The 22051-nt window shown below is 40.0% G+C and overlaps 2 protein-coding genes across 2 annotated transcripts in view; both read right to left on the bottom strand.

Moving 5' to 3' along the window:
- Positions 1–1307: 1307 nt before the first annotated feature.
- Positions 1308–15476, bottom strand: MCM6 (minichromosome maintenance complex component 6). Its single transcript, XM_057401843.1, has 17 exons — positions 15317–15476; positions 14423–14569; positions 13758–13868; positions 13003–13252; positions 12148–12313; positions 11915–12060; positions 10973–11123; positions 9363–9504; positions 8294–8435; positions 8051–8158; positions 7290–7445; positions 6111–6239; positions 4880–5041; positions 3918–4053; positions 3496–3663; positions 2429–2568; positions 1308–1804 (listed from the first exon to the last, which is right to left on the bottom strand). Exons 1-17 carry the CDS (start codon positions 15418–15420, stop codon positions 1691–1693), a joined length of 2472 nt encoding a protein of 823 aa, XP_057257826.1. The 5' UTR covers positions 15421–15476; the 3' UTR covers positions 1308–1690.
- Positions 15477–19863: 4387 nt separating this feature from the next.
- Positions 19864–22051, bottom strand: part of DARS1 (aspartyl-tRNA synthetase 1) — a 41741-nt gene continuing 39553 nt past the window's right edge. Inside the window, exons 15-16 of the mRNA XM_057401847.1 lie at positions 21915–21986; positions 19864–20187 (exon numbers count right to left, since the gene is read on the bottom strand). Coding sequence (XP_057257830.1) covers positions 20096–20187; positions 21915–21986 — 164 coding nt within the window. The 3' untranslated portion in view covers positions 19864–20095. The remainder of the gene's footprint in view (positions 20188–21914; positions 21987–22051) is intronic.

Raw genomic sequence — 22051 nt, 5'->3', positions numbered from 1 at the left:
TACTCAAATAGCAAATCATAGCTTACACAGGGATTGCAATTTGTGTACTTTGACCGTGGTTGATTCCCAGACTTTTCTTTTTTTAGGAATTCTTGAAATGCTGAAAAACACTGCTGAAACGTGCTTAGTGTTCTGAACAACTCTCTAGTTACTCTCTTCTCCCACCCCATGTTCGAATAACAAGTTTGAACAGGAACTTTACAGCACCACCTGCTGCTTATTCAGTAAAGTAGTGTAAACTCAGAAAGAAAACACCCCTTCTAGCCTATGAATCACATACGTAGAACTGGGGAAAGAGAAGCAGGAAAAGTACTTTCTCCCATGTGAAGAGTATTTATTATCAAACTAAAAGTGCAGGGAGGGAAGGGAGAAATACCTAATGAAGCACAAACATCTTCCTGTCCTTATTTTGAAAGTAAATGAGCAATACAGAATAACATCAAACTGTTGTTGCAGGTGGGCTGCGATTTTTAACAAAATATAGCATTTGCCAAGATGCAGTTTATGAAAAAATAGTGAAGTTACTGCAGCCAGAGTTAGTGGTAATAAATATTTATGATTCTTTCCATTCCTTAAATATAACTGTTATCCTTAATGATATGCTTAGTTAGACTAAGGCCTATTTCTCCAAAGCTGGGAGAGACTAACAGGAAAAAGACAACTCTCTTAGGAACCAGCTGCATTTCTGGACCTGCTTCAGAAATAGTTATTTCACACTATTTATACTTAAAATACACAGCTTTGGTATCTTTCATGCTATTAGAAAATGTGTCTTAGGTTCTGGTATCAGGCTAAGAGAAATATTCAGGTATTTTAATTTTTAATAGATTATTTAATAATCACATACCATACAGCAAATAAGTGATTACAACAGAAATTTAAGTAAAAATTTCTTATAGAAAAATCTACAAACAAGTTTACATATACAGTCTTAAATTTCCCTCACAAATGATGGCAGTTTTCAATTCACTTACAAGTCCAGACATTCATCAAGATGAGGGTTTCTGACCTCCTGACCTTAAGCTTTGCTTTGGGCTTGGCTATTTTCAATTTTCTATTTTACATATGCAATATGAGCATACACACCTTTAGTCCATCTAAAAAAAAAGAGAAGTAATCAGAGTTTCTCATTACCCATTAATGGAAGGTAAAAATCTTCATAAAAACTAGCATCTGTCACCCAAGAAATGTAATCTTTCTTAAGGCATTAAACATTTACATCACTATTTTTTCAGCCTCAAAGCATAAGCATAGAAAATAGCAATCCCACATGTAAGTGACAACAAATCCACCCCCAGACATCTCCAGACATTTTATGATCTTTTATTTATGTTAATAAGAAAAAGAGTAAAAAACGATAGCGTAGAAATTCTACTAAATACAATAGAAGAACAATGCAAAATTCCTCTTGCTTAAAACAGAAGCATCTCCATGATACTCCTTATCATCTGGATGATGGCACTGAAACCCAGAATTAGTGACAAACCTAATATATGTGTAATTTCTTTAAAAACTTTCCAGGTATACTCAGTGTCAATGAGCAATCATGTATTACTAACCGCACACTGGCACATTCCACAGTAGAGCATTCATAGGAATTGAGGATATTAGCTATAGTATAGCAACCCTTGCAAGCAAAGAATGCATTTTCCAACAAGTAACCAGGCAGCTCTACAATCCAGTTCAGCCCTTAGTCTTCCAGCAGATAATTTGGGTTGACAACCAGGTATGGATCTTCATCAAAAGTCTCCTCTTCTTTGGATCCTCTCAGTCCTGACTGGGACAGTTCTATCAGAATGTGGTCCTGCAACAGACAAAAATTTGTATTCAAACAAGAACAGAAAGGTTTGTTTGCACTTTTTGAAAGGCATCTCCTTTTTATTTTAGTAGCAGCTCTTGCTGATAAATTATTTAGCCCTTTTAATTGTGAACTCCCTCTTTAACAGGTTCCTGATCTTAACAATTATGTTCAGTGGAAAACTCTTACATATTGTATGCTTTCTGGGAACACTTCAATCTAAGTGGGTTTGTGTCTTTAAAAGTGAGACGTACTTTATAGTTTCATACTTTGTCCTCCAAACTGCCCTAGTGCCCCCATGATTTAGTCATCCATTGAATAAACTCAATTTTTGTATTGCTGTATCCTAATGTATAGCTAACACCATAGAAATACAGAAAAATATCACTTCCACTTCTATAAGGACATAAGATGGCGGTTTCAATTTTTACTTGTACATATCTCTAACTTATTTCAGCGTTTTCTCTATTTTAGCAGGCATTAAACAAATAAGGTATTTATACTGCATCGGTCAATAACACAAAAGCACAAAACACGTTTCTCAAATTAGGAAAGTATTCTATTAAAAATGAATCACTGCACCATGTAAGTTAAAACCCTTTTTCATTATCCACACATTTCTATACATACATAATGTGTCAGTCGGTGAATGACTCTCTCGATGATCTTCTTTTTATTTATTAGTTCTTCTTCAGATTCTATTTCAGATTCAATTTCCTTTAGATACCAATTAATAAGTTCACTCTTCTTTAACGACGAATCATCCTCTTCTGCAAAGAAATAATTTGCATAAACACAGCATCAGTAAGATACCATTCAAAGTGTAAGAGAAAAGCATTTATATGTTAACATTTACAATGCTGAAAAGAGAAACATGCTTTTTAAGATGCTTTTTTTCAAACTTCATGCTTTTTTTCAAACTTTCTTCTGTTTCTTGAAACATCATGTTTTGTACAGGAGGCTGTTGTATTATGGTTTAATTAGAGACATTCAGACTGAGAATTGAAGCTTTCAGGTCTATACATCCAAGTACCTTACAAATCAAGTGAGCAGCCTAGCTACCACCTCAGCCTTCAGCTTCAAGAAAAAGCAGCTGTAAGGTCTCATACAAGTATGCTGTGAGGGCAAAATAAAATCACTGTCACACAACGCTGAAGAAGTCATCCTTCTACATGTACTCAGCATTTTGAACATGTACTGTGGTCTCCACACCCTTCCAAAATTTTGTAGCATTGGTTTATAATATGAGACAACTGCTGCATTTCACAACAGCCTCATTGCAAGAGAAATATTTCATCTTCTCAAGAATGAAGCAGCCGTTTGGCACATTGCAGCTATTTGGTTAAGTATATATTTTAGGCTGTGGCTGCTGGCACACATTAAAGGTCTTGCTACAATTTTCACTGCTGCTGACTCTTCTAGTTAGGTTAAACCAGTAAATGCTACAAATTCTTTCCTGGATCTGCTCTGTTGACATGCTACTTGACTTCCTGGGTTTCAATAAAAGACTGAAGAACCAGAGCTAGGAGTTTTATCTGTATCATCAGATGTAGTTTTGCCACGTGTACAGGTTCACACCTGATCTAACAATTTTGGTCTCAGCAGGAGTGCAAATCCCAAATGTAACATCATGAGATGCAGTAACAGTTGCTCCCTGAACTCAGGGTCTGCCATCTTTTTAATAAAAAAATACTTACCTTCCTCTGCTTTCCTAAGGTGCAGCACCAGGAGATTAGAAATTCGCTGATACTCAGTGAAGCCCAGTCTAAGAGAAGCTTTGGGTGCAACATCCTTGTTCACATCCTCAGAATGGCCATTGATCCCATTCACTACACCACTGACCCCAGCTGGAGCTTCTGCTTCACCTGTTTGGATACATGCTCAGGTTTAAATCTGTAACATCTTTTAACTGTTTAATACTCTAATCCACTGAAAAGTGTTTTATTGATCAATCAGGTGAGGGGACCCACAAGGAGGCTGAAGAAATAAGGGAGTTAAGAGTAGAAGTCAAGAGTCCTTAGATGAGAAACAGGTGAGAAACCGAAAAGAAGCATACTCAAAAAAGGTAAAAGGCTGGAAGCACCTTCCCCTTTGAAAAAATTCTCTACAAGTAGTTTACCATTGACTCCATCTTGCTCCTCTTGATCCTCCATTTGCTGTTCATCATCTTGGTCCAGATTGATGTCAGGAGTCTCAACTCTAATGATGGACTTGTTTAAAAGCCTGAAAGCTTCCTTCACATGCTTCGGGTGAACCTGGGTAAGATTTGATTAAAAAAAGCATTTAAAGCTTCCCCTCCCCCCAACAGCTCCAGAAATTCACCTCTGACAAAGGATTTTTTTATTTCACCTGGTTAATCCTAAGCAACAAAGACTCTACAAGTCAAATTATATCCTACTACAACTCCTCTCAGTTCACACAAGGTTAAAGAGGGAATAAGAAACTTGATGAATCTTTCAGGCTTCAGCAATCATGTGGAGTTGATAAAAATTTTACATAAGCCAAGAACATTTTGAAGGAAGATCAGTGAAGCAAGAAACATGAAAGAAATGGGTCCGAACAGAAGCAACATGGAAAAAAAACCAAACCAAAACAAAACAAAAAACCCCATGTAATTAATGAGAACTCTCCTCCAAAATTTAGAAGCAAAAACTGGAAAAATCATTTCTAGCTGAGCCATAAGCTAAAAGCCATCTATTTCTGTATAAGCTGAATTTAATTAAAAAGAACCCAATGGGTGTCCTTCTTACATAACCAGTGAGCAAGTTTCTATCACTGCATGTGTCACATAGCCCCTGTTTGCCACGATTTGACAGATAACGGGCTGAGACTGCAAAAAAATGCAAGTTCTCAGTTTGGACCAGCTGATCTCAGTTTTACAAGACATACCTTAAAACTAGTATTTCTGGCATACAAATTCAGAGTGTGACAACAAGTGAAAACATGATCCAAGCTCTCCTTTTCACCCACAGGATTTGCATATGTACATTACCACAGCCAAACAGCATAGCCAGAGCTCCCACAACATTTATATAAACACTTATACAAACTTTCATCATAAACAAACTTTCATCATGGTACCTCATCACAGCAGTGCATACGGGCCATAGCTTCAGACAGCCGAATCATGCTTTCCAGTTGTCGCACTGTGATTCTCCAGGACGACTTTGTCACTCCAGAGCCATCACGCTGCCGCAGCCGTTTATACTGCTCCACTATAAAGTCCTCGGACTCCTTAGATATCTTTGTGACATTCAGATTATATGACAGTTTGCCATGTTAAAAGTATTAAATCTTATTCTTCTTGCATTAGATTGGCACTCCCCAGATGTTTTTGTAGTAGCTATTCTTTTCTCTGAAATATTCTATGCTATATTTATAATAGATAAATATAATGACAATCTTATTATGTTAAAATTATATTGCAATAACTATTACAGCAACAATGATATTACAGTAAGTACATTGACACACTAATTATTTTACAGCAGATTTTTGATATTTTCTATTTTTCTGTTCCACTGACTTGCTTCTGGGTATAATTCATGTCTGTCTCTACTAGATTGCTCTATGTTTCTTTACCTCTCGTTCTGCATGCAAATGTACATACAAGCATATACTCCATATACTAACTCTCACTACAGCTTTGTGTACACACTTCCTTGCCTGAATCTATCTGCACATACACAGATCCAGCTGGAAAACAAACTCCCTACCACATGGGAATGAAATGGGAGTTTTCAAAACTCTGTAAGAGAGGGTGTTCTCTCCTTCCATTTGAGAGGAACTATATTAAAAGAACTTCTGAAGAATGTAACACACAGTCCCTCCAAGCTGCTATTTGGACAGACCACAAAAATTTGTACTTAGAACAGTTTCCCATATTCTGTATTTTACCACAATGAAAGCAAACAAATATTGAGGAACAATACCCTTTTAAAATAAAGACATTAAGCAATACATCAATGAAACACAAAAATTTCTGCAGCAGCTGTGTTGAATAACCCATGCCCTTGAAGTAAGCGAAAGCTATGACACAAGCCCTCAATTGTTCAAGACAGAGGTTAAGAACTGCCACCAGAGTTAAGACTACTGATGGAAACAGTCTCAGCTAGGCTGGCTGGATTACTGGAGTTAAAAACATAATCCCCAAAGTACATAGCTCCAGAATTATGTGATGTTTCTACATAATAACTGAGTTTAGAGCTCTTTTCTACACTAAGTGTCTTTGCATTTGCCAGAAAAAATAGCATGCTACTGTTTCTTTGGATCTCCCTCATACAGAACAACTTATACAGGAAAATAGAATTACCTTTGGTTTGAACTGTCTTGCAAACAGCAGATACCTTCTGATATCATCTAATGAATAGACACGATCAACAGATTCTTCTACTCTGGAATGCAGATCCACTATGCGTCTGGCAATGGCATAATCTGTAACCTGGGATATTATTGCTCTGTCAGATCACTTTCACAAAGTCAGCCAAATATCAAAGCAGCAGCTATATTCTTCCTTCACATTCCCCTCCCTCACTTGCAATCCTCATGGCAGAGCTAGCCTTCCCAGAAGCCAGACTCTCTCCCAGAAGATTCAGGAGAATGCCAGGGAGGTTTTTAATTGAAGGAAACATAGCGGAGAAGGGACAAAAGACAGTTTTAGGATTTATAACCTCTTGGAACTCTCCTGGGTTACAACTTAGCCACAGAATAGGCAGAAAGCAGCACTCTGCAGCATGGGAACTGCTTTCTTCCTTTTCGGCCTATTCTATCTCTTTCATGAGTCCCTTCTTAAATAGATAATCACTCTGAGCAAAACAGTGGAGAGAATAGCGCTGAACCAACTTTAACCTCTCTCACGCATTCCCAAGACAAATGCCACAGACAGGTGGTAGCAGTCTTAACATTAGCGACCAGTGATTTTTAAAAAACTACTAATGGTGTTAAGTTTGCAGCTCAAATCACTACAAAATGAAAAGGCAGTATCCTTGTATTCAACAGAGCACATTCAAATTTGTACTGCCAGCTTTTAACTTTGCACACAGAGAAGAAATGCAGAAGCAAGATACTTGCATTAGATCAGCTTCACCTAAAATTGCAGATGGCACCAAGATGGTCAGAGGGCAGAAGCACATGATGTATGAGGAGAGGCTGAAAAAAACTGGGTGTGCTCAGCTTGAAAAGAAAGCCTCATTGGTGAGTATAGATGTGATGAAGCCAGATTGTTCTTAGAATTACAGACTGACAAGAGGCAACTGACACAAACTGAATCATGAGAAATTCTGATTAGATATAAAAGTTATTTTTTTAAATGTGTGAGAGCTGTCAAACATTGCAGTAGGAGCCTAGAGAGACTGCAGAATCCCCATCCTTGCAGATACTCAAAACTCACCAGGTCAACCTGTTCTCTATGATCTGCTTGAGTGTGAAGTTACACTAGAAACCTCAAGAGATATTTTCCGACATAAATTATCTGACAGTTTCTTAAAATTACCTCATTACATTCATCCACAAGAATGAAGAAAAGATCAAAGCGAGACATGATGGGCGCTGACAGGTTTATATTCTGTTTCAGTGACTTGGATCTGTCATAGTGCCCGCCAACTGGGTTTGCTGCAGCCAAAATGGAGGTCCTGGCATTCAGGGTAGCCTGGCAGTGAAAAATACGAATAAAAAGAGAAGAAGAGAATGTCTGTGACCACTTGCTAAATCAGCTCACTGCAATTTGAATAGGTCAGCACAATATCTTTTAGATAACGTTTCAACAGAGGTATTACAACCATCACTCCTCAGAAGAACCCAGATTCTTCCAACCAGCTTGTTCTAACCAGGTCTTGGCCCCAAGAAACAGTTTGATGTATCAATATATTAACTCTGTCACACTCTTGCCAACAATACTGAAATAAAATTTTAAAATTGCTTCTCACAACACTCCATTTCTCACAGTGCAAATACACATTTATACAAACATGCACCGATCTATATCCTCTGTCAGGGTTACTTCAAGGTTAGGATTTTCTCGTTTTGTTTCCTGTCCTCTACTACATTTTTTTCCCCTTTCAGTAACATTTCTGATCTTTTTTTTTTTTTTTTTCCGGGGGTATGTGACACAAAAGCTTTGCAGGCAAGTGATCTCTGTCTTGCCACAGTGAGGCTGCTGACATGAGAATCTGACAGATGATGCTAGATCAGTACATGTAACAAACAGTCCAGTGACAGTACAGACTAGACAATCGGAGGAATAGCGCAAACTACCTTTACTCCTGCTTTAGTAATGGATATAGTCTGCTGCTCCATCGCTTCATGAATGGCTACTTGATCCCGCAGTTCCATTTTGTCAAATTCATCAATGCAACAAACCCCCTGCAGTGCAATAAAAAATCATGTCACCCCAGTTCAATCATTCTGGGGGGAAAAAAAGCATCTTTAAGACAATTTGGCACTCTGTCGTTAGTCAAAACCACTCCAGGATGCAGGAACCTTAGTTCCTGGACTCACATTATCCGCCAACATCAGTGCTCCAGCTTCAATGACAAATTCATGAGACTCTTCATCTTTCACAACAGCAGCTGTCAGACCAGCAGCACTGGAGGCTTTTCCGCTGGTGTATACGGCACGAGGACTGAACTCGTCTACATGCCTAAGGAGAGGAGTAACAGTGAGGAATTTAAAGTCCAATTAAATTTTGCAGAAACAAGATAGCTGCAATACAGAGCTGCTTTCAATCTCTCAGGAAACTACTTGCTCCTTCTTTCAGAAAGCAATTAATATTTAGGTAGGCCTTCTCACCTCTTAATGATGTTTGAGCAAACCTTGGAAACTAACCCTTATCTAACTGCAGTCTCTCACAAGTCTATTATTTACCTATGGTTACATTAGCAGAAAAAATAATCCGGACCATTTCCCACGAGTCTTCTGCTGACTTCACAAGCTAACACAGCCCATAGAAAAAAAATCAGCAAAAAGGAATAAATGGCTTCATAGAAAGAAGTGGTGAGACTGACCACAAGCAGCCTAAGGCAGCTTTTGTGGTGCCTCTAGATTTCTGAGTTGCAGTGCATGCTGCAAGGACCTCTGCATTGTTCTCCGTGAAGCTGAAGTCAATGAACAGCATGGCAAAATGAAACCATACTGAATAAAATTTCCAATTAAAAAGCATTAGAAGCATAATTATTTATTTCATAATTATTTCTCAGAGCTAGCAGCTGTCGATTTGTTCAAAGTGCTGAAACCTACCCACTTTGACTAAACTAAAAAAATGCAGGAGGGGGCAGAAATAATTATTTCATTTGCCTGGCATTTTATATGGGAAATAAATTTTGTACTTTAATATACAATGTCATTTGAAAAACTTAAGAAATTAATACTTCATTTTTTGTGATTATCACAAGAACTTGAGTTTGCTTCAGCCCTGTTCAAATACTTCAACCACATGCAAACAATTCCTGGATAATATTCTCAAATGTTTTACTTCCTTTTCCTTAACATGGAAAAAGCACAGCTCACATGTATAGCTCCTGTCACTCTGGACAATGCTTAAATACTTTGTTTTTAGTAAGATGCTTACTTCAGAAACTGACTCTTGGCTGTACTTGGATCACCAACCACACAAACATTGATGTCCCCACGCAATGAAGTGCCTTCTGAAGTGGTCTTAGGAACTCCTCCAAAAAGCATCAGCAGGACACCACGTTTCACTTCATCATTACCTGCCCCAGAACAGACAACTCAATTAAAAATCCAAAAGAACACACCACATTCTTCCTATTTAAAAGAAACTTCACCCCACTAGAATTTTAGAGCATTTGGGTACATCTGCTCAGGATTTACCTATTTGCTAAACATCCTCTATAACTGCATTTATGGGCTTGATTTAGCTTCAAGGCAGACTGACTCAGAAAGCAGCTGAATTGCTTGATGCTACAGAGGCTCAGAATATGAACCAAATTCAGCTGATCAAACTTTTCAGATATAAACAACATAAGTCCTCAAACTAGCTCTGAGCCAAAAAGAACTGCAAACACACACATACATGCATACAACTATTGGAACCCTTAAACCTTCTGAAAGAAGCCCATATAAAATAGAGCTCACACCCAACAGTCAACTTTATGTAGGGTCTGGCAGATCACCTAATAGCAAAGCCAACTGTTCTGACTAATATCTTGAAGGCCTTAATCACAGAATAGTTAGGGTTGGAAAGGACATTAAGATCATCTAGTTCCAACCCCCCTGCTGTGGGCAGGGACACCTCACACTAAACCATCTCACCCAAGGCCTCGTCCAATCTGGTCTTGAACACTGCCAGGGATGGAGCATTCACAACCTCCCTGGGCAACCTATTCCAGTGCCTCACCACCCTTACAGGAAAGAATTTCCTCCTTATATCCAATCTAAACTTCCCCTGTTTAAGTTTTAACCTGTTACCCCTTGTCCTATCATTACAGTCCCTAATAAAGAGTCCCTCCCCAGCATCCCTATAGGCCCCCTTCAGATACTGGAAGGCTGCTATGAGGTCTCCACACAGCCTTCTCTTCTCCAGGCTGAACAGCCCCAACTTTCTCAGCCTGTCTTCATACAGGAGATGCTCCAGTCCCCTAATCATCCTCATGGCCCTTCTCTGGACTTGTTCCAACAGTTCCATGTCTTTTTTATGCTGAGGACACCAGAACTGCACACAATACTCCAGGTGAGGTCCCATGAGAGCAGAGCAGAGGGGCAGGATCACCTCCTTGGACCTGCTGGTCACGCTCCTTTTGATGCAGCCCAGGATATGGTTGGCTTTCTGGGCTGTGAGCGCACACTGCCAGCTCATGTTCATTTTCTCATCAACCAACACCCCCAAGTCCTTCTCTGCAGGGCTGCTCTGAATCTCTTCCCTGCCCAACCTGTAGCTGTGCCTGGGATTGCTCAGGCCCAGGTATAGGACCTTGCAGTTGTTATGGTTAAACTTCATAAGGTTGGCATCAGCCCAACTCACAAGCGTGTGATTAAGCATAGCAAGTACTCAGGAAATAGATTCTCGTTTACTGGCAAAACCAGTGCTAGAGGAGAGAGTTTATGGTAGTTGGCATACAGCTCTCAAGTTTTCCCAAACAGCAGTACACAGACAGCAAAACGAGTTTGTATTTTCACAAGAGACATTTTTCCTCAAAGAAGCAACAAATGGACTCTTACCATGGATAGTGGGGAAGAGACTGGTGCAGAGATTATGGTAAAGGTTCTTATCTTGGCTCATTTCAAACACCTTTTCCCACTCTTTCACAGACATTTGGTTTTTAATGCTTTCTGCAGTCTGCTCTTCATCTCGGATCTCTTTTCCACCAAACTAAAGAAAAGGAGATAAACAAAGTAGTAACGTGGTCACTACCAAATGAGAGCTCATTGCCTTATACCTTTAAAAATATACAATTTCCTAGGGACCAAAATCAAAAGCATGCAACTTCAGTTACTTTGAAAACCAAAAAGACACCTTTGTCCACAGAGTAAAGAGCAAGTAAATTAGTACTGCTTCCTCTGGCTAAAATTTGCCTTTGTAAGCATTCTTCAATAACTGGAATGTACAAGGTCTTCATTCCTCTAGAACGAGTCAGGAAACTTTTACACTTGGAAAAGTGGTTTTATCATATGTGACGGTGAAGCTGCTAGCAGAACTGTAGATTAAAATATCATACCATGATATTTTAACCCAGCCACAGTCGATATTACTCATTATGCTGTAGTAACATTCCAAGATGTGATAAACAAGAGGGAACAAGGATAACTGTTTTCCTTCTGACAAAATGAAACAAACCTCCAGGATTTCCTGGAGGAAAAGCAAATGCTGCAGAAATGGATGAAAACTGAACAGAAATGAATGGATCAGTTACCTCTTTAGAACCGATACATTGATAACGTTGGCAAATAATCACATCTGTGAAAACTGCTATGAACAATAAAGAGGAGAATAAAAAAAAACCCTGCTGTATAAATCTAATCAGTATATAGACAGTCAAATGCACAGGAAGGCGATACACATACGTACTTAGCTTTACCTATTCCCACTCCCTAATCTGAGGTAAAGCCATAACAGCGCAAATCATCAATACCTTTAAAAATTATTTTTTTCCCCAGACTCACCCGTGGATTTGTTGGTGCAACATAACAAGCTAGAAAGACTAGCTTATATGACAGCTCTCTGACTCCAAGGGCACGAAGTCCTCGGACACCTTCAGTTTCATAGCCCTCTGTCCCACTGATCCGGGAGCTGGTTTCTGCGCGCACCCCTGCCATTAAGAGTGGGAGTCAGAACAGCAGTTCCCAGAACAAGTGGGAAGGACACCTCATCAAGGTCACGAGCAGTAGCAACAAACCTGGTGTTGAGAGCTGGGACACGTCAGGCACAACAATCAGTGACCCTGTGAAGTCACATTTGTCACCTGCCTGAGCAGACTCCACTGCTTCTGCGCGCAAGATCACTTCCACACTGCGAGGAATGCTACCGCGTGGCAGCTCAGCTTGCGTCTCCTGAATGCGAACCTGAGGGAGAATATTAAGCACTTAGCAAATGTCACCAAATCTGAAAATGCTTCTAAAGCTAACCAGCTAACAAAGACAGTAAGTAGCCTTTGACTGCTGCCATCCACATCAACCGTGAAATTTCTCCTACAGTAAGACAAACAATCAAAAATTCCTTCACTAATCAGTATCTAAGGAGCCTTGGAGAAACTTAAGAGGATACACGGTGGCCACAATGGCAATTCTGAGGGCTAGGAAAAGCAACTTGAAGAGCCCGGTTAATGTGACTGACACAAAATATCATTGCAAGATGTGAAGTGCTGAGGATTTGGTAGAGCAAATCAATTGGGAAGAGTAAAACACTGCAGATACTAAAAGACACATCTTTTCCTATGAAACAACTAGACATGATGTACCTGCAACATGAAACTAGCAGTGGCTCAAATACGTGGTTTTTCAGTGATTTACTTCATCATCATACAACAAAACCTGTTTGATTATATTCATAATTCCCATGCTTAAACATAAGCCTTCCACAGAAAGAAAGAAACTATCTGCATAAATTCCAGTGCTTTCTCTTGAAGTCTTTTCTTGATATTGACAGAACCAAAATTAACAGTCTTCAGAGTGTTGCAGTACAAGCAACACCTTTCAACTACCACAGAAACATCATTTGTATTTGTCATCGCCCCCCGACCTCACCACTGTACCTTTTGGAAATCAACAAATCTTGATTTGTTTGTGTCCAGCAGGAACCTCCTCCTATTGGCACAGACTGGGTTTCTGCAGATGTTTGGCTGTGTGTATTTAAATTGCTGTTCCACATCTTTAATCACTGTCTGGCAGTCGAGGCACATGAAGGTTCCACTTACAAGCTCGGGGTGGACTGGGTGGGTACGCACCACCTGTCCACTGATACGCATCAGTGAACCAATTTTTGACGAAGTTAGCTCTCGGATTCTGTTTAAAACAGAAATTCAAAAAGATTAAATTATTGAGTTGACATTTTTTAGGTCCAGGATACTACCCAAGTACTAACATGCAACTAGTTTCATTCAGTCTGTGACTAAAGAGCAGTTTTAACAGACAGAAGAAGCGAGGTTACTAGAATATATTCTCATTTTATGATTTTACATAAACTTTTGGATTAATACTAAAGGTCAAACCAATGCAAAAGCTACTTCACTGGTACTTCAACAGCAACATACTCTAAATTACAGTTAGATTCAAGAAGTCACATTTGTTTGAGGAATATGATGAATGCGATGAATGCAAGTATCTGAAATGTTTCACAAATGAAAAAATGTTTCAAAAGATAACCTCCACAAGACCAGGAAACTTCTTCATAATTGTATTGGTCAACTGTACATTTCACACTGTATTACCAAAACAGTTCCAGTATGTTTTGACACTTCTTTTCCACTAGTAAAAATGTACAAGTTTTCGGAATTAGTAATCATCTTACTTGAGCCTGGTAGGTAGATCTTGGAATGCAATATAAAAATCCTTGTTTGCAGGAACATTTCCATGGTCTCTGGCAAAAGTCTTTACTGCTCGGCAGAGGTAAGGGTACACCCTGAAATACAGAAAAGAAGTTCAAATTTTAAAGAAGTTATCAAAATGTCTTCTTCGCTTTAGACTACACCAAAGGCTTTTATCATACATTTCCAGGCTCTGGCTTTTATTGCCCCATTACTGTAGGAACACACAAAATCCAATCTAAATACGCTAAGTATGCAATTACTGCATAATAATGCCATTTGCTTTATTGTCTGAAAACTGACTTTTTAAAGTCTCATATTATGACTGTTATCCTTGTATTAAGTAGATGATTCTCAAAATAAGCCACTGACTCACATTTTCAGAACAAGGAGTTCTAGAGTTTATTCCTTATTCCTGTATTGACCACCTACTTCTTTATCAGCATAAATGCAGTTGCCTAGTTAGCTAAGAGTATCCAGAAAGGAATCCATTGAGAAATAAGTTCTGATCCAGTAAAGAGGGAAAAAAAAAAAAAAAAATCTTAAGTGTGTTTTCAGGATACAGAAGCAGACAAACCTTTCATTTTTTATATAACATGTAAAAGATGTCACGAGACCACAGCATTGCTAAGTTCTCAGTACACCTTACCTGTAAAATTCCTCCTGAATAGTGGTAGAAAGCTGCTGATTGAACTGCTCCAAATCCACAAAGCTTACAATCAAAGTGTTCCGCTCTGGTCGAATCAGTTCTTCAGCATCACGCAAGTATTTGACCTCCCCATCGCTGTTCTGGAACCTGAAAGTGATTCAGGAAAGAGTTTCACAGTTACACATCAGGCAGCAATCAGATACTTCTGAATTCAGGAGAGAAGGCGAGTGAAAGGATCACAGGCATTGAGGAGTGTGCAAGAGAATGACACCATCCCACAGTCCCTTGCAAAAGCCTTTCCAACAATACTTCTTCCGCCACCTTGCTGCATCTATCAACCGCTCAGCACAGACGCACCGGGTCTGCACTCCATACAGTAGGTTTGCCCCACAGAAACTTACTTATGATTTAACAACGACTCTGCACCAGCAAACCGGGTTTTGTTTCCTCAAGGTGATGTTAACAGTTCCCTTGTTTGCTGCTAATAGGTCCCTGGGGAAGCAAAATGTGGAAAGCCAGATGTATTAAGGTGTAGCATTCGAGCCCTGAAAGGGATTTGCAACCTGGCTGTCAAAAAACGTCTTTGGAAGGGACCAAACGCACCTAACAAAGTGACCGCAAAACCTCCCTGGGGAAGATTTTGCCAGCCAAGGGAGCACCGTGCTCTTTTCCTATACCTCCTGCACGGTAGACACCTCACGACAGGGGAGTGTCCCAGCAGGGGGCCCAGATGACGGGAGAGCTTTCCCGACTGAAACACAGCGGGTTGTGGCGACAGGCCCTGACAACATTCACCCAAATGGCGGCTCCCTCTGAGGAGCCGGCGGCCCGCAGCGGCCCACCGCCTCCTGGCGGCTCTGCCCGCCCTCCGCCGGGCCCAGCCCCTCCACTCACTCCTCTAAGAAGTCCTGGAACAACTTCTGGCACTTCTCGGCCACCTCATCGCGAAGCTGCTGTTGCTGCTGCGCCGCGCCCGCGTTCCCCACCGCCAGATCCATCCCGACCGCTGCTCCGATTCCAGCCCGGCCCCACAGCGGTTCGCGCCACAGCGCACCCCACGTGCGCCGCTGTGCCGGCCAATCGGCGGCTGCCGTCCAGCAGAGCCCCGCCCCGACGCCCTAGCTCCCCCTCCCCTCACGCGCCTTTTCGCGCCAAAAGCGCGGGGTGTGCCGGAGTTGGGGTTCGGTCTGGGATCGGGCTGACGGTGGAGTGCTGTCCGCGGGGGGAAAGGCTCAGCGGGTGGATGGCGGCAGGAAGCGTCGGGTGGCCTAGGCACCAGCCCCGGCCATCAGCACTCTGATCCCAGCCGGGTCTTTGTCTCCCGCTACTTGCTGGAGGGGTTGATTAGCTTTGTCTGTAAGCTTGTCGGTGCTGTGGAGGACTTTAACCTCCACAGGTAGAAGAAGGTGTCCCATAAACATGTAGGTGTCTGCTGCGGGGGTCTCAGGGTAGTCTTTAGCTGCAGTGAACTTGAGCAGGCTGCTAGTTTACTGGAGAAGCAGGCCAGGTACAATAACGGAAGTTACAACTTCTGGCACAGCCAGCACTCTTGAGGAGGCTCAGAACTATGAAGCCCCTAAGCTGCGTGCTGGAGGTGTCTTGAGCAGCGTCTCGCTGACAAAGACCGACCGGTTAGGCTGCACCTCCAGCTTTTAAAGGACCAGCCTCAGGTGAGCATGACGCAAATTAAGCTAGGTGAGGGTCGGGCTCGAGTTTGGACACTTCTTGTCCTTGTTCGTAACAGGCTCGTGAGTAGGATGGCGTAAGGTAGCATATGCCAAGCGGTGTCATGGCTGACAGCCATTACCGAATGGCAGCTGGTGGCACATGATTGCCTGCCAGCAGGAACTGTTTCAGTATCTATGAAAAATTGCTTAGAACTGCTCTGCCACCTGCAAAGTCATTAGTCTCTGCCTAACTGGGAACTTTGCTGTAATTACCACAGCTAAGGGCTGACTCTCAGTTCTGAAAGGTTTTAAAAAGCCCTAGCTGCACAAGCTTCCTGCAGTACCGTTATTTCATATTGCAGTGCACTTGCCATTTAGTGAACAGAGACTTCTAACTGCACAATGGAAAGGCTGCCTGGCAATTTGGGGTTTATGGGGTGTAGCAAGATTCAGCTCTGCATGATTTACTCACTTTTCGTTGTGGAGGTTAGAGTAAAGTTTCTGGCTGGATTAGTCTTTTTTTTGTTTTAAAGCTGGTATTATTTTAATGCAGACTGTTGGGCTTTAGTGCATGATTACAGCTTTTGGAGGTTTTTGGTTGGTTGTTTTTTTTCTGTTTCAAGATAGCTACAGTTTAAAAAGTTAGCAAAGTAAAAGAAAAACCGCACAACTGGTTACAGTTTATCCTAAGCTTGCATGCTCTTTTAAGTCCAAAGAAAATAAGAAAATAGTTAAACTTGATCATTTTTAAAAGTTGCAGTGAATAAATTGCATATAGAAAATGCATGCAAATAAAACACAAACAACAAATAGTGAGTAATTAAAATTCATTTGGACAAGCTGTGTACTCTAGAGATGGCTGTCAAGAAAACATGCTGGTTTTCCAGGCTCTTTTTGGCACATAGGAACATGCTCAAAGGGGACCCATGGCAGACGCAGGGTGCATGGGGTGGAAGCTGGCAGTGGACTCCTGTGGCCTGAATGAAATTGTGCCACTCCATGAGACATGCTGGAAACCCAGTATGCACTGGAGTCCAAGGCAGCCAAGTGGTGTGCCACAATAGATGTTGCTAATGCGTTCTCCTCCCTCCCTTTGGCAGCAAAGTGCAGGCCACAATTTGCTTTTACCTGGAGGGGTGTCCGACACACCTGGAATTGACAGGCCTGGGGTTGAAGCACAAGGTTTTCTGCTTTTACAATTCCTTTCTCTTCCCCTGGCCCAGTGGGGAGGGAGCAAGCAGCTGTGGTACTAAGCTGCCCATCAAGGTTAACCTCCATGAGCTGTGTGCCAACTGGAGCCAGTCCTGCACTTTGCTGCCAGGAGAACAGCCCAAGTCCTCCTTCCTGCTGGGCAGATTCAGACAGCTCAGTGAACACAGACAGGTTTCCACAGGAAAATGTAGTTAAACTTCAGAAGCAGACTGAAGCTTTGTGTTTGTTTTGAGCAGATGACTCCCTTGCCCATATCCTTCATAGTTCCTTAGTTTAAAAAAATTACACAAGTGTAATTACCACTGTAGATCATGAAAGAGATAAAAATCAAAACGTTTTAACTGGTGGAGAAGCAGCAGCAATGTGGACTCCATGTAAAATGCTTAACTTCCTGCACCTTGCTGGAAACACGACTATACAGGTTTGATTTTTTTCCAGAACTACCAAACTAGAGTTGCCACCTATGGAAGCAACATAGAGTTCTGCAATTACTATTTGCAAGATTTCAAAAAGAGTTCTAACAATGTGCAGCTCCCACTAAAGTATCCCATTAAGATTACATTGAGGACAAATGCATTTTGATTTATGATCATAATTATTTTCAGTTAGCTAAGAAAAACTGCATGAAAAGATTCTGCATACAGACGAATTAGGGCCTCCATCCGAATTCTCGTTCTTGTGCAGCCAAAGTGAATAAATCAGACTACAACATGAGCTCAAGTAACTCTTGCACGGGGGATAAGCACTGTTGTTACAGGAACGTATGCACAAAACTTGCTGCCAAATTTAGAGCAAGAAAACAGGTCTTTTTCTTGGCATGAAATGTAAGTCAGTAATTTTGCTCCCTATTAGAAGGATGCACTGCCGATGTGGGATATACTGCTGGTTCTGTATGAATAAAGGTAATTAAATTAATTCCAGTTGGCTTGGCTGAATAAAACAACTGTTCTGAAACTTGGATTCATCACTAAATTGTCTGTGGTGATAAGACGTGTTTGTAATCCACTTAACTTTGTAAAGTACATCTGGGTACACTGTAAGATTTTAAAGTTAATAATTTGCGGAATATTCCATGGTAAATTAATTACATCAGACTGATAAGCAGAGCTGCAAAGTATTTTATTCCTTGAGTTGTGTGACTTCTAAAGTAAGTTTAACTTTGACATTTCCATTACTTTACCTAACTGACCTTTAGTATGATTGTTTTCTAATGGAGAATTCTTGTCACAAAACATTAAAATTAAGTCTTGTTCAGTGGCAGCTGCAAAAGGTGATTTGCCCTTTTGTGAAATTCTACACAATTTATACACAGCCTCACTGACCTTTTTGTAGCATAACCAATATGTGACTTCTCTGACATTTAAAAATCAAGGTAGCAACAATAACACAGACTTTCTAAACCATACCTCCTAATGAAAATTTTATCATGTAGCATGTTAAGCAAAAATTAGGTTGGGAATTACAAATATGTATGAATATTAAGAGTAACTCCATTGCAATGCCCAACTAAGCAACTTAATCCTTTGCTCTTTGGCAGCCACACCTACAAAAACGTTTTAAACTTGAAAAACAACTATCAGATGAGGTCTATAAAAGGAAAGTTCAGACACTGGTTCCTATCCAAACGCAGGGCACGTATGTCTAGTTGGGAGGAGGAAGAGTAGTAGCTTTGCACATCACTGCAAATTGAGGAGGTTCAAGTAAGTGGTTCATTTGAGAAAAAGAATGTCCAGAAAGAATTTTGGAAGTACTCTGACTTCCAGAAACACTCAGCTCTCTAGATGTACAACTGGGCCGTTCACAGCACTTACAAGTGAAAAAAAAAACCCTGAAATAGGTTGGCTTACATTATTTGCTTTTCTTTCATTGGCAATAGATACATTAAATGCTTGATGATTTGTTTTGTCTGTTACCCTAGAGGCTGACCTGCTCTCAAACTCACAGTTCAGTTATTTTCTGAAGTATTACATATCCTTGTGTATTCTATGAGTGTGTGTAACCTTCTGTCCATTCTCAAATAGTAACATAAAGAACAGGCCTAAAAAAAAAAAACCCAAACTGACTCTTGATCAACTATTATCTTGCGAGGATACAGAGCAAAAGCCATGAAGACAGACTGCATCTAATTTAGTTTGAGAGATTTATTGCAATTGCTTTTCACAATTTCATGAGTATTTTTTGTAAGACTGTTCCTTTTCTCACCTGCTTCTCTGCGTAACACTCATGTAAATTAACAACTGGCTGCCATCCTCCCGATTTAGAAATTTACTTCAGAATATTCAATTTTGCTGACATAAGTTAAAACAGCAGAATTTTTATTGCATAATTTATTAAAATGTAGAAACATGATACAATTTAATGTGACACCAGAATACTAACTCAGTGTATCACATTTTCATTAAAAATATGCAGAGTTTCCAATACAAAGAGTCCTGATCTGTAAAAATATTGTCTTTTAAATAAACAGCTAAGGATTAAAAAAAAAAAAAAAAATATTGTGGCACTTTAGGAAATGAGATTTTTTAATTTTTTAAAAAATTGGATATTACAATGCTCAAATCAATGCACAGTTTCCAATACAAAAAGTCCTGATCTGTTCAAGTATTGTCTTTTAAATAAAGAGTTAAGGATAAAAAAAAATATTGTAGCACTTCAGGAAATCAGATGTTCTTTTTTTCTTTATTGTGTATTACAATACTCAAATCAATACAGGTTCATCAGTAGCAGCAGAAATACTTTCAATTGTATCATATCTGCAGGACAAATCATCTCAAACTTTCAAAAGCAGCTCATGTTACGGTGTCAGTCGTTTGGGATCCCGTGGAAACATGGAGGTCTGACGAACATTATGCAGCCCTAGGTACAGCATGGTTACTCTTTCCAGCCCTACAAAAAAAATGAAAAAAAAACCCATCAGCATAGTCACTCATTTGTTTGAAACTCTTAAAAAGCTAAAGGTATTTGGACCAGATGAGGTCCCTTCCAACCTGGTACTCTATACCTACAGTCAGCCTCACATAGTAGCGTGACCAAATACTGGCATGTATGCGCCAGCATCTCTGACTACAGAAAGCAGAACCAAAGCCAGGCATTTTATATACTATGATGCAGACTTCATTTGGAAAGTGTATCAATAAGCAATGGTCAACCCTGAATCACTTTGGACTTTTAAGAAAGATGGTATAGAACACTGAAATGGGAGTGGGTAACTGGGAGAACCATATATTGAATACAGTAAACAGCAGCATAGCCCAAACCAGTCTTAACAGCTTCAGAGTAAGAGACATTAAGTGCCATAAAAAAAAACAGAAAAAACCTACAGTTGGGGAAGCTTATTCCAAACTCTCTACAGTAAAAAATGTAGATTCAGCAATATGTATCTGTGTAACTATCTGCTTATATCTTTTATAATAATAAATATTTCACTAGTGATTGTCTTCTTCCTTCCTGAAATCTTAGAGGTTATTATGTATGTACTGTGGAACATGGAAAAACTTCCTAACCCGTGGGGCTACACATGCATCCCAGGCACACTATGATGATCCCTGTACACACACTGGTTTTCACGCACTGCCCTCCTGTATTAAGGTTTCCATGTGAAACAGCTAGAAACCAGCCTCAACTCTCTCAGCATCTCCCGTTTGGCTGGTACTTGGATTGACCTCTGGGGTGCGCCATGTGGAGCATTTACTGTGCAGAAGAGATGTCGCTTCAGTTTCCTTGATGTTAGCTCTTACTGGCCTAAATGATTTCGGATCATCTGCAAATGCTGCATCTCCTCTGGCTCCCAAGTACTGCATAATCATAGATGTAGGTAGATGTAGATCATCTTGTAGGTATTTCAAAACAGTTGTCTCAATAGTGTATCATAGATGTAATGCATTTACTGAAGGCAAACTTAGTTGTTCTGAGAACATGCTCAGAATGTACTAAACCTACTTTACAAAAATAAGGCAAATGCAGAAAGACTGAATCAAATAAATAACTGTGTTTATTGATGAGGACCTACAAAGTGTCCTATTTCCACATGCACAAACAGCTTCATCCTGCTAATGGAAGCAATGTAAATTGTTATAATTAAGATACCTAAACGCTATCTTTTTTCATTTTAACATGCAAAATACAGCCAAGACACAAAGACTCAGTACCTTTGCTAAAACCATTAGCATGACCCAAACTGATCATTGATATTCAGTCAAATCGCTGAAGATGACAAGCAATCAATTATTTCTCCTCACTACATAAGAGCTTCATCAAATGCACTAAGAGACCAGTGGCTTCTTGTATTAGTAGCAATGATAAATCCATACATGATGCAGCATTTTCTTGCTTCCTTAAATTCTCCTCATTGGTCAAATTTGAAAGTGATGTGCCTGGCTAATAAATGGACACTTTTTCTTGTGATCACCTGCTTTTTAAACTTGCCAGATCATGCCATTATGATTTAAATTCTCCATCATAAACAGTCCCATGCATTTGCCTAATAAGGCTACTATTCTCATTTTATAAAAAATAATAATAAAAAATAAAATAACAAAATAAGTAATAAAATAAATAATAGAATTAAAATAAATAATAAAATAAATAATAAAAATTAAAATACATACACTTACCTATTCCACCACCTGCATGTGGAGGTGCACCAAAACGAAAGGAATCAATATAAGCCTTTATTTTCTCCAAATCTAGAGAGGAAAAAGACATGTTTCTCACCTGCTTAATGAACACCAAGCCAAACATACAAGTGACT

This window comes from Pezoporus wallicus, unplaced genomic scaffold, assembly GCF_028554395.1.
Source record: "Pezoporus wallicus isolate ANWC-B61680 ecotype Strahan unplaced genomic scaffold, APGP_CSIRO_Pwel_v1 contig_865, whole genome shotgun sequence".
In the NCBI taxonomy this organism is placed as follows: domain Eukaryota; kingdom Metazoa; phylum Chordata; class Aves; order Psittaciformes; family Psittacidae; genus Pezoporus; species Pezoporus wallicus.
Note: the sequence above shows the minus strand (reverse complement) of the source record. Positions and strands in the feature narration are given on the sequence as shown.

What these genes read in the sequence shown, in the direction of transcription:
- MCM6 (XM_057401843.1), bottom strand. Translation starts at nt 15,420, where the DNA reads ATGGATCTGGCGGTGGGGAACGCGGGCGCGGCGCAGCAGCAACAGCAG. An exon ending in TTCCAGGACTTCTTAGAGGA is followed by an intron (nt 14,570 to 15,316) that starts GTGAGTGGAGGG and finishes AATCACTTTCAG; the next exon opens with GTTCCAGAACAGCGATGGGG. An exon ending in TTACTAAAGCAGGAGTAAAG is followed by an intron (nt 7,446 to 8,050) that starts GTAGTTTGCGCT and finishes TTTCACTGCCAG; the next exon opens with GCTACCCTGAATGCCAGGAC.